The sequence below is a fragment of the Ranitomeya imitator genome, chromosome 6 (assembly GCF_032444005.1).
Source record: "Ranitomeya imitator isolate aRanImi1 chromosome 6, aRanImi1.pri, whole genome shotgun sequence".
Lineage (NCBI taxonomy): Eukaryota > Metazoa > Chordata > Amphibia > Anura > Dendrobatidae > Ranitomeya > Ranitomeya imitator.
Window position 1 is genome coordinate 290,500,770 of NC_091287.1, and position 18,408 is coordinate 290,519,177.

The window sequence follows — 18,408 nt, forward strand, 5'->3', positions numbered from 1 at the left end:
AATCATGATGATATACTCACCCTCTGACGTCCCGATCTCCTGGGCGCTGCAGGCGGCGGTCCGGTTCCAAAGATGCTGTGCGACCAGGACCTTCGGTGACGTCACGGTCATGTGACCGCGACGTCACTGAAGGTCCTGGTCGCATAGCAAACCTGAGACCGGACGGCCGCGTGCAGCGCTGAGACTTCAGAGGTGAGTTTATCATGATTTTTTATTTTTATTCTTTTTTTTTAATATAAATATGGTTCCCGGGGTGGAGGAGAGTCTCCTCTCCTCCACCCCGGGTATAACCCGCACATTATCCGCATTACTTCCCGCATGGTGGGCACAGCCCCATGCGGGAAGTAAGCGGATCAATGCACTTCTATGGGTGCAGAATAGCTGCGATTCTGCACAAAGAAGTGACATGGTCCTTCTTTTTTTCCACAGCAATTCTGCGCGGTTTTTTTTCGGGTTTTTCCGCATCATGTGCACTGCGGTTTCTGTTTTCCATAGGGTAACATTGTACTGTACCCTGCATGGAAAACAGCTGCGGACCCGCAGCGGCAAAATCGCCGCGGTTCCGCAGTAAAAACCGCATAGTGTGAACATGGCCTAACTCCACTGATCTGATGGGGCTTCCATATACATCAGAATGTCGACTGAACCAGTCAATATTGGCAGGTGTGACTGATGTTTGTCCATTGGGCATGATGGCCTTATGGTCTGATATAGTATATCAGCTAATTGCTCTACATGTGATTTTTTTTTTCTTAACCCTTTCCAAAATTAGCACTCATGGGGGTGCCAATATATCACCATGGCAATCACTACTAAACTGACAATACACTGCCATACTAGTAGTGTATTTCACAATCAGGATTAAGTTCCCTAGAAGAGCAATAAAAATGTTAAAGTTTAAATAAAAAAATGTAAAAAAAAATATGTTCAAAACACGTTCAAAAAGTTTATTTGGTATTACTGGTTCCATAAATGTCTGATCTTTCAAAATATAACATTTAACCCACATGGTAAATATCATTATAAAAAAAAAACAAAAAAAAAACATGAGATATCAGAACTATGTTTTTTTTATCATCTCATTTCTAAAAAAAAAAAAAAGTAATAAATGCAAATCAAAAAGTCGTATGCACTCCAAAATCGTACCATATTACCAGGAATAGTATAGCTCGCAACATCATTAAACTAACTCTCATATTGCTCCATAGCCAGAAATATAAAAAAAGAGATATGGATCTTGGAAAACGGCGATACAAACCACATTTACTTTTATGCATTTCTGGGACTTTTTTTTTTTCCATTTTTAGTACATTATATTGTAAAGCGAATGGTGTAATTTAAAAACACAATTACCCCCCAAAAAACAAGCCTTCATATATACTTTTATTAGTAAAATGTTTGAAAAATCTACTAAGGTCGTGTTCACATGTTCAGTATTTAGTCAGTATTTTACATCAGTATTTGTAAGTCAAAACCAGGAGTGGAACAATAAGAGGAAAAGTATAATAGAAACATATGCATCACTTCTGTATTTATCACCCACTCCTGGTTTTGGCTTATAAATACTGATGTAAAATACTGACCAAATACTGACAGTGTGAATGTGGCCCAAGGTAGTGAATGAAGAGACAATTGTAATCTATTACAAGACCCCCATAGTCTGCCCTTCTCTAACCTGATTTATGATCGGCCAGCCTTATATTACATTTAAAGCAGAGGAACGCCTTCATTTTGCAGATCCCTTGTTATGAGGCATGCAAGCTCCAGAGAAAACATTCCTTGGATGGTCAAGCTGTTGATATGATTTGTGACATTGATAGAGATTTTGCAGGGATTCACGTTCTCTGAAAATCTCATTATGAAATAACGTCCCTGCCAATAAAACATTACTCGGGTCTGTATCCTAGTTTTCAGAAATAGGACTGACACATCCGTTTTGGTAAAGAGTTGCATTTCCCATAATGTAATCATTCTGGAACATCTCGCACTGGTCCTCTTTAATTCCTCCTGGAAACTAACAAATAAGTCTTTACTTGTGTTAATAGGGTGTGACCTCATACAGCCTGAAATCATTGTCAGTACTGATTTGATAAGAGCAATGCTGATACCTAATCACATAACAACAGTGCCCCACCTGTGTACAGATAAAGTCTGTTACTGCAGCTCAGGACTATTCACTTCATTAAAATTGAAGTGCAATATTAGACACCACCTAAGAGCAGCCATGTTTTTCTAATGCAATCCATAACCTTTGATAGTTTATCAGTGTATTCAGCCACATTTAATCTGAAGGGGGCCTTAAAGGGGTATTACCATCTACAAGATCCTATCCCAATATGTAGTATGTCTAATAACAATAATATTAGCAAATATCTCGAATTAGAAATGGAGTACAGTTCTTCTGATTAAAGGGAACCTATCACCCCGTTTTTTGAGATTGAGATATAAATACTGTTAAATAGGGCCTGCGCTGTGCGTTACTATGGTGTATGTAGTGTACCCTGATTCCCCATGTATGCCGAGAAATACATTACCAAAGTCGGCGTTTTCGCCTGTCAATCAGGCTGGTCTGGTCAGGTGGGCGTGTTCACAGCGTTCTTTTCTTCCCCAGGTTTCCGTTGGTGGCGTAGTGGTGTGCGCATGTCCAAGGTCCGGATTCCCTGTGCCCACGTGAAGACACAGCGCGCGATCTGCGCTGTCATTCCTTTCATCGGTGCGGGCGGCCATCTTCCTGGGGCCGCGCGTGCGCAGATGTAGTGCTCTGCTGCACGGGGCTTCAGGAAAATGGCCGCGGGATGCCGCGCGTGCGCAGAAGAGATCGCGGCGGCCATTTTCCCAAAGCCGAGTTTGCATCTCGGCTTTGGGAAAATGGCCGCCGCGATCTCTTCTGCGCACGCGCGGCATCCCACGGCCATTTTCCTGAAGCCCCGTGCAGCAGAGCACTCCATCTGCGCACGCGCGGCCCCAGGAAGATGGCCGCCCGCACCGATGAAAGGAATGACAGCGCAGATCGCGCGCTGTGTCTTCACGTGGGCACAGGGAATCCGGACCTTGGACATGCGCACACCACTACGCCACCAACGGAAACCTGGGGAAGAAAAGAACGCTGTGAACACGCCCACCTGACCAGACCAGCCTGATTGACAGGCGAAAACGCCGACTTTGGTAATGTATTTCTCGGCATACATGGGGAATCAGGGTACACTACATACACCATAGTAACGCACAGCGCAGGCCCTATTTAACAGTATTTATATCTCAATCTCAAAAAACGGGGTGACAGGTTCCCTTTAACTACCGTATGTGGTTTACCTCATGTGCAGGTCACTGCTGTAGCTTAGGTGTCCAAGGTTACGACCAGTAACAAGCACGTGTCACTATGTGAATGGTCATAACTATGGCTACCTTAAGGTACTGCAATGCCCTGCACATGGGGTAAGCGACACAGTGAATCAGAAGAACTATATTCCATTTCTAATGGGAGGTATTTGCTAATATTTTTAGTATTACACCTACTACATATTGGGGTAGAATCTTGGAGATGGGAATACTCCTATAAGTCACTGAAAAGCAAAATACTTATATAGAGAAAGGTATAGGTTATTGGACATTCTTTTTAAGGATAAGTACCAAATAAACCAGAAAAAGCAGTCTATCTACTCATGAAATATACAATCATTGCTGGAAGTCTTGTGGCTAAACAACCTTGTTTCAAGCATATGATGCTCATTCAAACTCACCTGTGGCAAGTAACAGGTGTGGGCAATATAAAAATTGCACTTGATGAAAAGGGGCAGGTTTATTCAATCTTTGCATTGTGTGTCTTTGTGTGCCACACTAAGCATGGAGAACAGAAATAGGAGACGCAAACTGTGAGGACTTGAGAACCAAAATTGTTGAAAAATATCAACACTCTCAAGGTTACAAGTACATCTCCAAAGATCTGGATGTTCATTTGTCCATGGTAGACTATCTGGTGAACTACCCGTTTATATTTCAATGAATTGAAACGCTATGGCGGGAGACCCAGGCTTACAAAGAAAAGAACACATTACCTACAGTCAAACATGATGGAAATTTAAAGATGTTTTGGGGTTATTGTGCTGCCTCTCACACTGGGTGCCTGGACTGTGCAAGGCATCGTGAAATCTGGAGATTATCAAAGGATTTTGGGTCACAATGTAGTTCCCAGTGTCAGAAAACTGAGTTTGTGTCCTAGGTCATGGGTCTTACAGCAGGACAATGACCCCAAACGTACATCAAAAAGCACCCAGAAATGGATGGAAACAAAGCGCTGGAGAGCTCTGAAGTAGCCAGCAACGAGGGATATAAATCCCATTGAACACCTGTGGAGAGATCTTAAAGGGAATCTGTCACCCCCGGGCCACACATGACCTATTAATATAGGCATACAGGTAATAGAAATATTACACTAGTCCTACCTGTATAACTCATATTAATGGTCTTGTTGCTGAGAAATGTTATATTCTTTCTTTATGTTAATGACTTCTTTCAGGCTCCAGGACATGCGGTGCTTGGAAGAAATCCCTGCCTCCTGACGTCATTGTAATACTTACCCCGTCCCATCAGTATCAGTTATGACCCCGGAATCCTGCACCCAGTGCCCTGCACTCCCTCGGAATTACATACCTCATCCTCCCTTCTGTGGGCATTGCATTTAGAGATTTTCTGGCAGGCAACTTCCGCTCCAGTGACCTCCGGTGTGCGCACCCATAAAATACTCTCCCCACTTCCTCTCTGCAGTCATCGCTATGTACACATGGTTCCTAGTGATGACTATGCAGGGAAGAAGTGAGGAGAGCATTTATTATAGGCGGGCACATTGGAGGTCACATTGACTCACCGGCACCTGCAGAGAAGATCCCTGTGTGCAGCACCCACAAAAGGGAGGATGAGGCATGCATTTCTGAGGGAGTGAAGGGCGCAGACGCAGGATTCTAGGGCCGTAACTGACGCTGATGGGATGGGGGCAGTATTACACTGAAGAGAGGAGGCAGGGATTTCTCCCAGGCACCTCAAACCCCCGAGCCTGGAAGAAATCATTATCATAAAGACAGACTATAACATTTCTCAGTAATAAGACCATTAATATGAGGCATAGAGGTAGGACTAGTGTAACATTTCTATTACCTGCATGCCCATATTAATAAGTCATATACGTCCCAGGGGTCACAGATTTGCATTAAAATTGCAGTTGGGAGAAATATGAGAAACCTGGAGCAGTTTGCAAAAGAAGAGTGGTCCAAAAATTCCAATTGAGAGGTCTAAAAAGCTTGATGGTTAGCCACCAGTCCCTGTCATTGTGTGCATGGCTAACTGGGGAGCCATGCACACAATGACAGGGACTGGTGAGCCATGCATACAGTGACAGGGACTGGTGAGCCATGCATACCACGATAGGGATTAGGGCACAATGCATACCCGGCTTATATTCGAGTCAATAAGCTTACCCAGTTTTTCGTGGCAAAGGTAGGTGCCTCGGCTTATACTCGGGTCCGCTTATACTCGAGTATATATGGTATTTATTCCAAAGGGTGTACAACCAAATATTAAGTTGAGGGTGTCAACAATTTTGTCCTGCTCATTTTGGGGCTTTGCGTTAAATTACCGTATATACTCGAGTATAAGCCGACCCGAGTATAAGCCGACCCCCCTAATTTTGCCACAAAAAACTGGGAAAACTTATTGACTCGAGTATAAGCCTAGGGTGGAAATGCAGCATTTACCGGTGAATTTCAAAAATAAAAATAGATCATTATTTCCCCATAGCTGTGCCATATAGTGCTCTACACCATTCATATTTCCCCATAGCTGTGCCCCATATAGTGCTCTGCACCGTTCACTGTGCCCCCTAGCTGTGCCATATACAGTGCTCTGCACCGTTCACTGTGCCCCATAGCTGTGCCATATACAGTGCTCTGCACCGTTCACTGTGCCCCATAGCTGTGCCATATACGGTGCTCTGCACCGTTCATTGTGCCCCCTAGCTGTGCCATATACGGTGCTCTGCACCGTTCACTATGCCCCCTAGCTGTGCCTTATACGGTGCTCTGCACCGTTCATTGTGCCCCCTAGCTGTGCCTTATACGGTGCTCTGCACCGTTCATTGTGCCCCCTAGCTGTGCCTTATACGGTGCTCTGCACCGTTCATTGTGCCCCCTAGCTGTGCCTTATACGGTGCTCTGCACCGTTCACTGTGCCCCATAGATGCTCCACATTAATCTGTGCTGCCGCTGCTACTGCTGCAATAAAAAAAAAAAACACATACTCACCTCCCTTGATTGCAGCTCCCGGCGTCTCGTTCCGGCGCCTCCATCTTCCCGGCGTCTCTGCTCTGACTGATCAGGCAGAGGGCGCCGCGCACACTATATGCGTCATCGCGCCCTCTGCCTGATCAGTCAGAGAGCGCAGACGCCGGGAAGATGGAGGCGCCGGCCGGGAAGATGGATCGGCACCCGGCGGCTGGAACGAGGACAGGTGAATATAACATACTCACCTAGTCCTGGCGATCCTCGCGCTGTCCCCTCCTGTCTTCGGCGCTGCAGCTTCTTTCTCTATCAGCGGTCACCGGCACCGCTGATTAGAGAAATGAATAAGCGGCTCCGCCCCTATGGGAGGTGGAGCCGCTTATTCATTTCTGTAATGAGCGGTCCCACGTGACCGCTGAAGAGAGGAAGAAGCTGCAGCGCCGAAGCCCGTGGGACGGCAGGGACAGCGCGAGGATCGCTGGGACTAGGTAAGTATGCCTCAGCGCCCTCACCCCCTCACCTGCCGACCCCACCGCTACCGTGACTCGAGTATAAGCCGAGGGGGGCACTTTCAGCCCTAAAATTTGGGCTGAAAATCTCGGCTTATACTCGAGTATATACGGTATGTCCAATTTTCCATTTTTTCTGGTTTTTTTAGCATTGTTTCAACCCACACAAAGGAAATAAACATGTGTATAACAAAACGTGCAATTGCAATAATTTTCTGGAACAATTTAAAGGATGCCAAAAATTCATCTATGACTGTATGATATATACAGTCACAGTCTAACCCTTGACTCCGCCCTGTCCTTCAAACCGCACACCCAAGCTCTTTCCACCTCCTGTTGCCTCCAGCTCAAAAATATCTCCAGAATCTGTCCTTTCCTCAACCGTCAATCTACTAAAATGCTTGTGCATGCCCTCATCATCTCCCGCCTCGACTACTGCAACATCCTTTTCTGTAGCCTCCCTGCTAACACCCTTGCACCTCTCCAGTCCATCCTTAACTCTGCTGCCCGACTAATTCATCTCTCTCCTCGCTACTCCTCCGCTTCCCTCCTCTGCAAATCTCTTCACTGGCTCCCATTCCCTCAGCGTATCCAGTTCAACTTCCTAATACTATCCTACAAAGCCATCCATAACTTGTCTCCTCCATATATCTCTGAAGTAATCTCCTGATATCTTCCCTCACATAATCTCTGGTCCTCGCAAGACTTCCTTCTCTCCTCCACACTTATTTGCTCCTCACCCAACTGCCTCCAAGACTTCTCTCGAATATCCCCATCCTCTGGAATTCTTTGCCCCAACACGTCCGACTATCAACCACATTTGGATCCTTCAGACGGAACCTGAAAACCCACCTCTTCAGGAAAGCCTACAGCCTGCACTGACCCCGCTGCCTTCTCACCACTACCGAAGCTACCGCCTCACCAACATCAGAGCACCTGCAATCCTCAACCTATTATCTTCTTCCCCCACCATCCTATAGAATGTAAGCCCGCAAGGGCAGGGTCCTCGCCCCTCTGTACCAGTCTGTCATTGTTAGTTTGCTTACTGTAAGTGATATCTGTAATTTGTATGTTATCCATTCTCATGTACAGCCCCATGGAATCAATGGTGCTATATAAATAAATAATAATAATATACAGCATAGATATATTGAAAATTAGATGATTGGAAAATAGAAGACATTACTTAACACTGACAACCACAAAGCACGCTTAGCAAATCACATACGGAAAATGAGGGGTGTTAATTACAATAGCGGAAGAAAAAACAAACAAAAACAATCCTGTAGGTGCTGACAGAAAAAAAGTTTAGTGTTTAGGCAAAGTTCCACTAGAAATACCAGATAAAAATATTGGCTCATAGCCTATAATAGTTTACAAGGAATAAAGGTTCTTAGAAAAGTATAAACTAGTGATTCTTAGCAAACCACAGATCATCTGTGAGGAGAACAACATTGGTTTCCTGCTACTTGTCACCTACTTTATCTTATTTACATGGGTTATAAGTGTAGGATGTGACATTAACAGGCGAAGATATTAAAACACAATACCAAAAATTAAAGGCCATTTCCCCATAAATAACAAAATAGAGCATATAACCAGAAATATTTAGAAATTCTGTATTTATTTTACTTAATAATCTAATAATAATCTTTATTTTTATATAGCGCTAACATATTCCGCAGCGCTTTACAGACATTATCATCGCTGTTCCCAATGGGGGCTCACAATCTAAATTCCTTATCAGTATGTCTTTGGAGTGCGAGAGGAAACCGGAGAAGCCGGAGGAAACCCACACAGACACAGGGAGAACATACAAACTCCTTGCAGATATTGTCATAATATGTGTCCAATTTTATGTGATTTGGGGTGGGATACATTGCTGCATATTTAAAGACACAATAAGGCTGCCGTCACACTGGCAGTATTTGGTCAGTATTTTACATCAGTATTTTGTAAGCCAAAACCAGGAGTGGAACAATTAGAGGAAAAGTATAATAGAAACATATGCACCACTTCTGTATTTATCACCCACTCCTGGTTTTTCCACACTGTGGTTTTCCACACTGCTAGTGTGACGGCAGCCTGACACTCTGTTTTTCAGAAGACACCCAGTTTTTAGCCTCCTTCAACCAATCAGCTTGTGAATTCTAGTCCCACAGTCAAAAGAAAAAAAAATGAAACATTATATATAGCTCCACATACACAAGTAATAGTAATAATATCTGGCACTGCACTGTGCTAAACGTAAATGGTGGAACGATTTTAGCTGTAGAACTCTGTTTGCAATTTGAAGTCCGGGAAGATAGGTAAAGCGTGACAAAGCCCGCAATACATATGGAGAGCAGATAGAGTGTCAGATCCTGCACTAAACAGAGGGCAGGTAGAGAGGCGCAGACCCTGCACTACCACATGGAGGTCAGGTAAAGAGTGTCAGACCCTGCACTACCCATGGAGGTCAGGTAGAGAGTGTCAGGCCCTGCACTAAATAGAGGGCAGGTAGAGAGGCGCAGACCCTGCACTACGCATGGAGGTCAGGTTAAGTGTGTCAGGCCCTGCACTCCGCATGGAAGTCAGATAGAGTGTGTCAGACCCTGCACTCCGCATGGAGGTCAGGTAGAGAGTGTCGGACCCTGCACTACTCATGGAGGTAAGGTAGAGAGTGTCAGACCCTGCGCTATGCATGGAGGTCAGGTAAAGTGTGTCAGGCCCTGCACTCCGCATGGAGGTCAGGTAAAGTGTGTCAGGCCCTGCACTCCGCATGGAATTCAGATAGAGAGTGTCAGACCCTGCACTCCGCATGGAGGTCAGGTAGTGAGTGTCGGACCCTGCACTACACATGGAGGTCAGGTAGAGTGTGTCAGACCTTTTGCTATGCATGGAGGTCAGGTAGAGACTGTCAGACCCTGCGCTACGCACGGAGGTCAGGTACAGAGTGTCAGACCCTGCACTACGCATGGAGGTCAGGTACAGAGTGTCAAACCCTGCGCTACACATGGAGGTCAGATACAGAGTGTCAGACCCTGCACTACGCATGAAGGTCAGGTACAGAGTGTCAGAAAATCACAATATTTTCCAAAAAAATATAACGCTAGACACTTCACCAAATTTGTATTTCCCAAAAAACTTGGGAGTAATATACTTATATGCTCGGAAGAAGCGAGGTGAAACAGAGTTGGGGTAGTAGGACACGGAGCCTAAGACCTCTTACGTGGGGCATTTAATATACGTAATTTACCTATTTCATGTTTTATATGTCTGACATCCACTCTGAAGTATTCTGGAACCTAGGATCACCTTCACCTTAGGTTGACCATTTGGGTGCGGATAAGTGTATCCTTTGCTACAGCACTGGCACTTTAGGATCAAATACCCTTGGTTTTTCCTATATGTAGAGGTCTGTCCTTGTGGAGGTTTTCCCTGTGATTTTAAATTTAGTATTTGGTTATATGTATGAATTCAATAAAAAATGAAATTTTTTAATTTACTATTGCTTGAATCTCTTTTATCCCGGGATAACACAAGGGGCATTCATTAAAAATGTCCCCTGACCCACTTCCTGTGGATTGAGAGCAATGAAACTTGGCACAATTATTAGTTCTTCTCTAGATAGGTGCCAACTAGGAACACACACTTATCCCATTCTCTTTAAGCAACTGTAAACACCTCGCTTGTAGAAGTGGACACGTTGCTCCAAAAGCCACATTGTGACTTCGGAAATCAGAGTCTCCTCATCTGGAAAATGCATGCCCTTCAATAATAACTTCATTGGTGGAGGTGGAAGTCCGGTGGTGCGAGATCGAGGGGAATAAGGGGGATGTGGTAGAATTTCAAAGCCATAGGAGCATGCTTCGATTTGGGCAACATATGAGTTGAGAACTGGTGCATTACCTTGCAGAAGGCGGACACCTTTGGTGAGCATGCCACGTCTCTTGGTTTTGATTGCCTCCCGCAATTTCCGCAGCAGTGAAGTATAGTATACACCAGTGATCATGGTACACTTTGCTAGGAAATCCATCAATACTACTCCATGCTGGTCCCATAATACTGTGAGCATGACCTTGACTGCCGAGGGTTGGGCATGTGCCTTCTTTGGAGGCGATGAGTCATGATGCTTCCATTGCATCTGCTGGACTTTAGTCTCAGGATCATTGTAATGGACCCAGATTTCATCCTGTGTGATCAGTCTGTTGAAAAAGTCCTCCTGGTCTCCATTGCACATTGTCAAAATTATACTTAATTTTGAGATTTCTTGGTGTCACATCGTCAATAGAGCCTGAGAGCATTCGACTTGTCCCTGCTTCTGGAAAGGTGTGAGCAGCCGGGGAAGCCAGCGAGCGGATACGTTGTGCATGAGCACATGGTCTTGGATGATTTTTTCCAAGGACCACATACTAATCTTGACATTTTGGGCTAGGTAACAAATGGTTACACAGCGATTTACCAAAATGGCGTCCTCCACTTGAGGGATGGTGTGTTCATCAATAGCAGAGTGGGTCGCACTGGAATTGGAGCGGTTTGCACTGAAGTCCGACCACATTTGAATTGACGATGCCAGTTCTTGACTACATCATATGATGGGGAATCATCACCATAAACCTTTTTCATCTCATCGAACGTCTCCTTTGGTGTGCGGCCTTTCAAGTAAAAGAACTTGATGACTGCTCTGTATTCCACTGGGTCCATTATCAGACCTCACACCACTTCAGCACCTGTAAAATCAAGACCGTTATCAGTTCTTAGTTGCAAATTGAACCTATAGAGACTTATATCATTACACAGGTGCAGTTTCAGCATCCTGTGATAAATAGAAGAAGGTCTGGGGAAATCTTTAATCTTATATACTTCTCCCAGATTGTTTGGGGAACTACACATACAGGACATATACAGAGTATCAGACATTTCACTACACATGGAGGGCAGGTAGAGCGTGACAAACCCTTCACTACATATTGAGAACAGGTGAACTACACATGGGGGACAGGCAGGTAAAGAGTAACAAATCCAGCACTATACATGAAGGTTAGCTAGTGTCAGACCCTGCATTGCACATGGAGAACAGGTATATTGTGTCTGACCCTGCACTACAAATGGGAGGCCAAATAGCGACAGACTCCGCACTACACATGGAAGGGGAGGTAGAGAGTAACATATCCAGCACTACACATGGGAGGACAAATAATGACAGACTAAGCACTACACATGGACGGCAGGTAGAATGTGAAAGACCCCACAGTACACAAGGAAGGCTGATAGAGAGAAACACATCCAGAACTACACATGGAAGGACAGATAGTGGCAGACCCTGCCTTACACATGGAACGCAGGTAGAGTGTTAAATCCTGCACTGCACATGGAGAAAGCGGGAGGAGCAGGTAGAGCGTGAGAGTCCGCACTACAAATGGAGGGAGGTAGAGTAGAGAGCGGCAAACTCCACACTACATATACCGTATAAGGGAGGCAATAAGAGTGACATTTCCCACTAACAGATTGATGGAGTGCAGGTAAAGAGTGGCAGACCCCCATTACACATGAGAGGGCGGGTAGAAAAGTCACATGGAGGGCTCAGGTATTTATCCAGAGCAGCAGTGCCTGTCACTGATGGGTGAAGGTAGAAACTTTCTACTTCTGATACCCTATTGCAGATCATCGTGCGGGATCGCACCACAAAAATGAAGGGCTCTGAGGTTGTTAATGTTCTTCGTCGGCAAAAGCCTAAGGTGCAGAAAAGTGGCATGCCGTCTTTCAGAACTTGAAGTTCGGAATGCCTATGTGTGTGATGCACGAAGTGAGAGCGGTTAAAGTAAAAAGTTTGTCCTGGGGTCTCAAGTACATTAGGCATCTATTAGATAAGTCACCCCAATTTTTGCTGTCCAAAGTGGACATCTCAGTATTTTTATGGATGCCTTAACGGCAGCCAAGCTGTTTGTGACCAAGTTTTCACAGAATTTAATATAATAAAAAAATCTCTTGTTAGAAATCCACTAGAAGACCCAAATGACTGTCAGGGAAGAATGTTGGCTCCATGTTGTGGTCTCATTTGGCCTGATATTACATGTGCTGCTTGGGATTTTTCATATGGAAATATAGCAGCTTTATGGGATATCACAGTGCAAAAAAAGTGACAGGTGCTGCAAGAGCTCTATTACTGACTTAAGGCAATGGCAATGTATAGACAAAAAAAAGCGTGTGGAGTGCTGCTGTGAGAACGTATCAGAAATGCAATGGCGGGTAATGAGCAGGACACGTTGCACGATTACATCACTCATAGCGTTATTCAGAACTAGATTTCTTTTTAAACAATCTGAGATCTCATGCAAATACCAGTAAATTCTCTACATTCCTTTACCAGGGCTGAAGGAGGTGCTGCTCTGTTATTTATGCTCTTCAGTTTTGCTCTGCACAAAGCTTAAAGGGTTCATCCTTGATTTAAAATAAAATGAGCTGATCTAAGTAATATACATATTCAATTATTTACTAACATGCTGCTCCAGTGATCCCCACTAGTCCTGCAGCAGTAATGTGACATACTTCTGTCCCCTGAGCACAGCAGCCAATCACTAATCTCACCAGTGACACGTGCAGGTATGACTTAGCACAGTGAACGGCTGTGGATGTGATGTCATCAATGATCGGCAGGAGGATTTGAATAGCTAAGCAATTCTTATTTTAATGCATTTCCTGTTCTCAGCTCTACAAATACACACACACACTGTGTGTATATAATATATATATATATATATATATATATATACTGCTCAAAAGATAAAGGTAACACAAACACAATGTAACTTCAATGCAATCACACTTCTGTGAAATCAACCTGTCCAGTTATGAAGCAACACCGGTTGTGAGTCAATTTTTCCTTCTGTTGTGCAAATGGAACAGACAACAGGTAGAAATGATAGGCAATTAGCAAGACAACTCCTATAATGGAGTGGTTTTGCAGGGTATGACCACAGACCATTTCTCTGTTCTGGTCACTTTTGCATTTTGTCATTGCTCTCAACTCTAGAGGTACAGTAGCATGAGGTGGTGTCTTCAGTACAACCAACAGAAATTGTTCAGGTAGTGCAGCTCATCCAGGATGGCACATCAATTCAAGCTGTGGCAAGAAGGGTACCTGTGTCTGGAGACATGGAGGGGGCCATAGGAGGACAACAACCCAGCAGCAGGACTGCTACCTCCTCCTTTGTGGAAGGAAGAAAAGGAAAAGTGCTGCTAGAGCCCTGAAAAATTAACTCAAGCAGGCCACTAACATTCATGTGTCTGCTCAAACTGTCAAAAACAGACTCCAGGAAGGTGGTAAGAGGGCCCAACATCCACAAGTGGGTGTTGTGCTTACAACTTAGTAACATGCAGATGATTGGCATTTGCCAGAGGGAACATAGGATGCCTGCAACATCCTCCATCATGACCAGTTTGGCAATGAGTCAGTAATTGTGTGGGAGGCATTTCTTTTGAAGGCTGCACAGCCCTCCATGTGCTAGCCAGAGGTACCCTGACTGCCAATAGGTACCAAGATGATATCCTCAGATCCACTATGAGATCATATACAGGTACACTGGGCCCTGTGTGCCTTGTGATGTATGACAATGCCAGACCTCGTGTGGCTGGAGTATGTCAGCAGTTCCTGGAAGATGAAGGCATTGAAGCTATGGACTGGCCCGCCAGTTCCCCAGACCTGAATCCAATCGAGCACATCTGGGCAATCATGTCTCATGCATCCAAAAATGCCACATTGCACCACAGACTGTCCAGGAGTTGACTGATGCTTTAATCCAGGTCTGAGAAGATCCCTCAGGAGAACATCTGCCACCTCATCTTGAGCATGCCCAGGTGTTGTAGGGAGGTCATACAGGCACGTGGAGGCCACACACAATACAGAGAATCATTTTCTTGTCTTGAGGCATTTCCACTGAAGTTGGATTAGCCTGTAATTTGATTTTACACTTTGATTTTAAGTATCAATCCAAATGCAGACCTCCATGGAAAATTAATTTTTATTTACATTGATAATTTTTATGTTTTATTGTTCTCAATGCATTCCACTATGTAATGAATAAAGATTTGCAATTGCAATATTTCATTTAGTGATATCTAGGACATGGTATTTTAGTGTTCCCTTCATTTTTGTTGAGCAGTGTATATACACACCTATATACATACTGACTGCTGGCTCCTGATCTACATGTTTCACACTGGTAACCCCTTTTCCTTTAAAATGTGCTCTAGAGGCAAATTCTCAGGGAGATCTGTGGCCGGCTCATAGATCTTAACATATCTTTACATATTAAGAAAAATGTGGATTTCTCTTGGTACTTGATTGCAGATATCAAGGTGTCATTTTATTCAACTTTCTACGATCTACATGCACATATAGAGGGCTTAGGAAAGTTGATCTTAGATTCCCTTTAAATATTTACATAAACAAACATAATAATTTGCCCTAACCTAACTTGATATCAAGTTTCCATACTAGTGAACATCATAAAAGTTGCTACCAGTGTTGCATACTACTGTAGAATATAGATAGCTGTAACAGTGGACAGTTTAACATTACATTGCAGTAATTTTCTGATCATGGTCCAGATGTATTTTGGGGGGGGGGGGGATTTCAAAATTGAATTTTTATTGAAAGATGATATCATTTACAATTACAAAGATACAAAAAAGAAGAACAGGACAATATCATCATCCATATATCATATAAGTATAATGTCCAATAAAACATTCAAGTTATAGGAAAAAAAAAGGAGGGAAAGGAAGGGAACATTTTCAGCCATAAATATTCCAATTATGAGGTTACTAAAATCCAATGGAAACCATACATATTGCAACCAGGTGGGGACCAACATGGAGCATAATCTGTAAAGAGAGAAAGCGCGCCAGAAAAAAGGGTGGGTCACATCAGCGTGATGGAAGGAGGTAGGCATCGGATTCTTGGAATTCAATCCAGTCTTTCCAAGTCACACAGTATCTATCATACTCAGTGGGGGATTGGGCAATCAAATGTTCCATCCTATTTAGAAGGGCTATTTTAGACAACCACTCCTCCAGAGTAGGCAGAAAAATTGTTGAAGGTTTTGCTTCTTTTGTGACGCATTGTACTTTTTGTTAATCTTTATTTATTTATTTTTAAAGCATCATTAATCCATGGTGGTGTACATGTGAAGAGGGTTTACATACATATAATGTATATATAGGAATCCAAACAGAAAAAGAAGCGGCAGCACTCACCAGTCTTGATGGCAGGTAATACTTTATTGATGCATGTTCTTCGCGGCTCGGGGGTGCATATTTACAGAGAAGTGTGCAGGTAAAACGACGGCCGTTTCGCGCTACTCGAACGCTTCGACAGGTCCATCGTTTTACCTGCACACTTCTCTGTAAATATGCACCCCCGAGCCGTGAAGAACATGCATCAATAAAGTATTACCTGCCATCAAGACCGGTGAGTGCTGCCGCTTGGACTTTCTTGGCAACAGCACCCGAAGTCTTGTTTGTTCGCCTGTAATCCATGCTTGTTGGGTCCGGTGTGTCGGCTGGCTGGCGTCCTGGTGGTGCGGTCAGCTGTATCTTGTTTTTAATGTATATATAGTATACAAGTGCAGTAAATGAACTACTGGCTGGTACAGAGGGAGAGATGATCCTGCCCTCGTGTTGGGGGGTTAGAGCAATTCCAGTGGTAGTGAGGTAGCAGAGGGTTTTATTGCAGGTTTTAGACCTTCATGAAGGAATGTGTTTTCAGGTTGTGCCTGAAGGTTTTAAATGTGAGAGACAATTAGATATCCTGAAACACTGAATTTCAGAGGAATATTTGCGGCGGTTGGGTGAGGAACGTAAGAGGGAGGAGTAGCCATAGAGATTTTGTGAGGACTGGAAATTACATGTTGGGAGGTATAACGATATTAGTTCGGAGTTGTGTGGTGGAAACAGATTATGAACAGCTTTTAAATGAGTGTTAGTATTTTAAACTGAATTTGCTTGGAAATTGAAAACTAGTGAAGGTATTGGCTAAAGGCAAAGGAATATCGAGGGCAGAAGTGAAATACTTGGGTAATGGAGTTGAGGGTAGATTGGAAGGGTGAGTGTTGCTTGGGAGATCACACAGGTGAATATTCCAGTAGTCATGGCAGAAGATGATGAGGGCATGCACTAACATTTGGTTGACTCGGAACTGATGAAAAGGGCGATTCTGCAAATGTTAATGGTAAATTCAGATCAATAAGATTTGCATTTATTAATGGAACAATCAGAAATTGAGTAATACTATTTACGGTAAATTAGCAAATTTCAAACTTCTAATTTTTATGTACTTAAATTAGACAGTCATACTACACAAACAGTTAATAAATAGCATTCCCCATATGTCTACTTTTTATCAGCATCATTTCTCAAGTGGTATTAGAAGGGTTAAAAGTTTAGCAGCATTTTCTCTTTCTTAAATGAAATTTAAAAAACCTAGTGATTTAAAGACCATTTCACATGTGATTTGGGGGGACAATTATGTCAGAATACGCTCAATCAAGACAATTGGCGTAGCTTGAAATTTATGGACCTCATTGCAAAATTCCAACAGAGCCTCATATGGTCCAAAGGGTTCTTCTGGGCCCACTAGGATCAAAAGCACAGATGATACTGTAACCCTTGTACCTATGTTACTTATGCCTCTGAACAAGACTCCATTTTTAAACCTACACCCCTCATAGTATTCAAAACCACAAATTAGGAAGTTTGTTAATCATTCAAAAGAATTAAAGTTAATTACATTAAAGGAAAATTAGAGAAAACAGACCCTACAATTTGTTATGGAGTTCCCCCAAACTCAGCAATACCTCATATATGGTTGGTAAATACTGTTTGTACACATGGCAGGGTTTAGAAATAAAAAAAAATTGCCTCAATTCGATCGCAGATGCCATGGACTCCACATATTGTGACATTACCCCATATGTGGCTGGAAACTACTGTTTGGGCACACGGCAGGGCTCAGACTGTAACAAGCGCTATTTGCCTTTTTAAGTGAAAAATTATAGTATGCGGCCGCCATTTGCAGAGCTCCCAATGTGACATTAAAGAAGAAAAGCCAAAGACTGTACCCCATTTTGGAAATTACACTCAGGAAATTAATCTAAAAGGTGTAATCGTTTTTAACACACAGGTGTTTCAACAACTCTTTTACCATTGGGACTGGGTTAAAAGAAAAAATGAAATTTGTTACAATAAGCAGATTTATCTCCAAATCTTATTTTTACCATGGTGAATAAGAAAAAAATAACATGTAAATTAGTACATAATTTCTACTGGGTGCAGCAATCGCCTATATGTAGTCATATACTGCTGCTTGGGCACACGGCAGGGCTCAGGAGGAAAGGAACTTAATTTGATATTTGGACGACAGATTTTCCTGGAATAGTTTGCTAGCACCCATTGCCGAGACCTAAGGTGAACAGCAGAAATCCCCCAAAAGTTCTCCAGATTTTGAAAACACACCCCAAGCGGAATTGATCCACAGGTGGTGTGACCATTTTGAAAGGTGTTTTCCAGAAATTAGCCGACAGTGGAAATTGTAACGTGAAGATCGCAAATGTACCATTTAATGCCCAACAAAATGTGCCCTCCTTGTG

General features: G+C 43.4%; 1 protein-coding gene across 2 annotated transcripts in view; it reads right to left on the minus strand.

Annotated features, from left to right (window-relative positions):
* BCL2 (BCL2 apoptosis regulator) overlaps nucleotides 1-18,408 on the minus strand; it is a 248,886-nt gene that overhangs the window by 92,436 nt on the left and 138,042 nt on the right. Inside the window, exon 3 of one of the 2 annotated variants that reach the window (XM_069730648.1) lies at nucleotides 10,670-11,490. The exons of the other annotated variant lie outside the window; for it this stretch is intronic. Coding sequence (XP_069586749.1) covers nucleotides 11,467-11,490 — 24 coding nt within the window. The 3' untranslated portion in view covers nucleotides 10,670-11,466. Of the gene's footprint in view, nucleotides 1-10,669; nucleotides 11,491-18,408 lie in introns of those variants that run through there. 2 annotated transcript variants of the gene reach the window in all.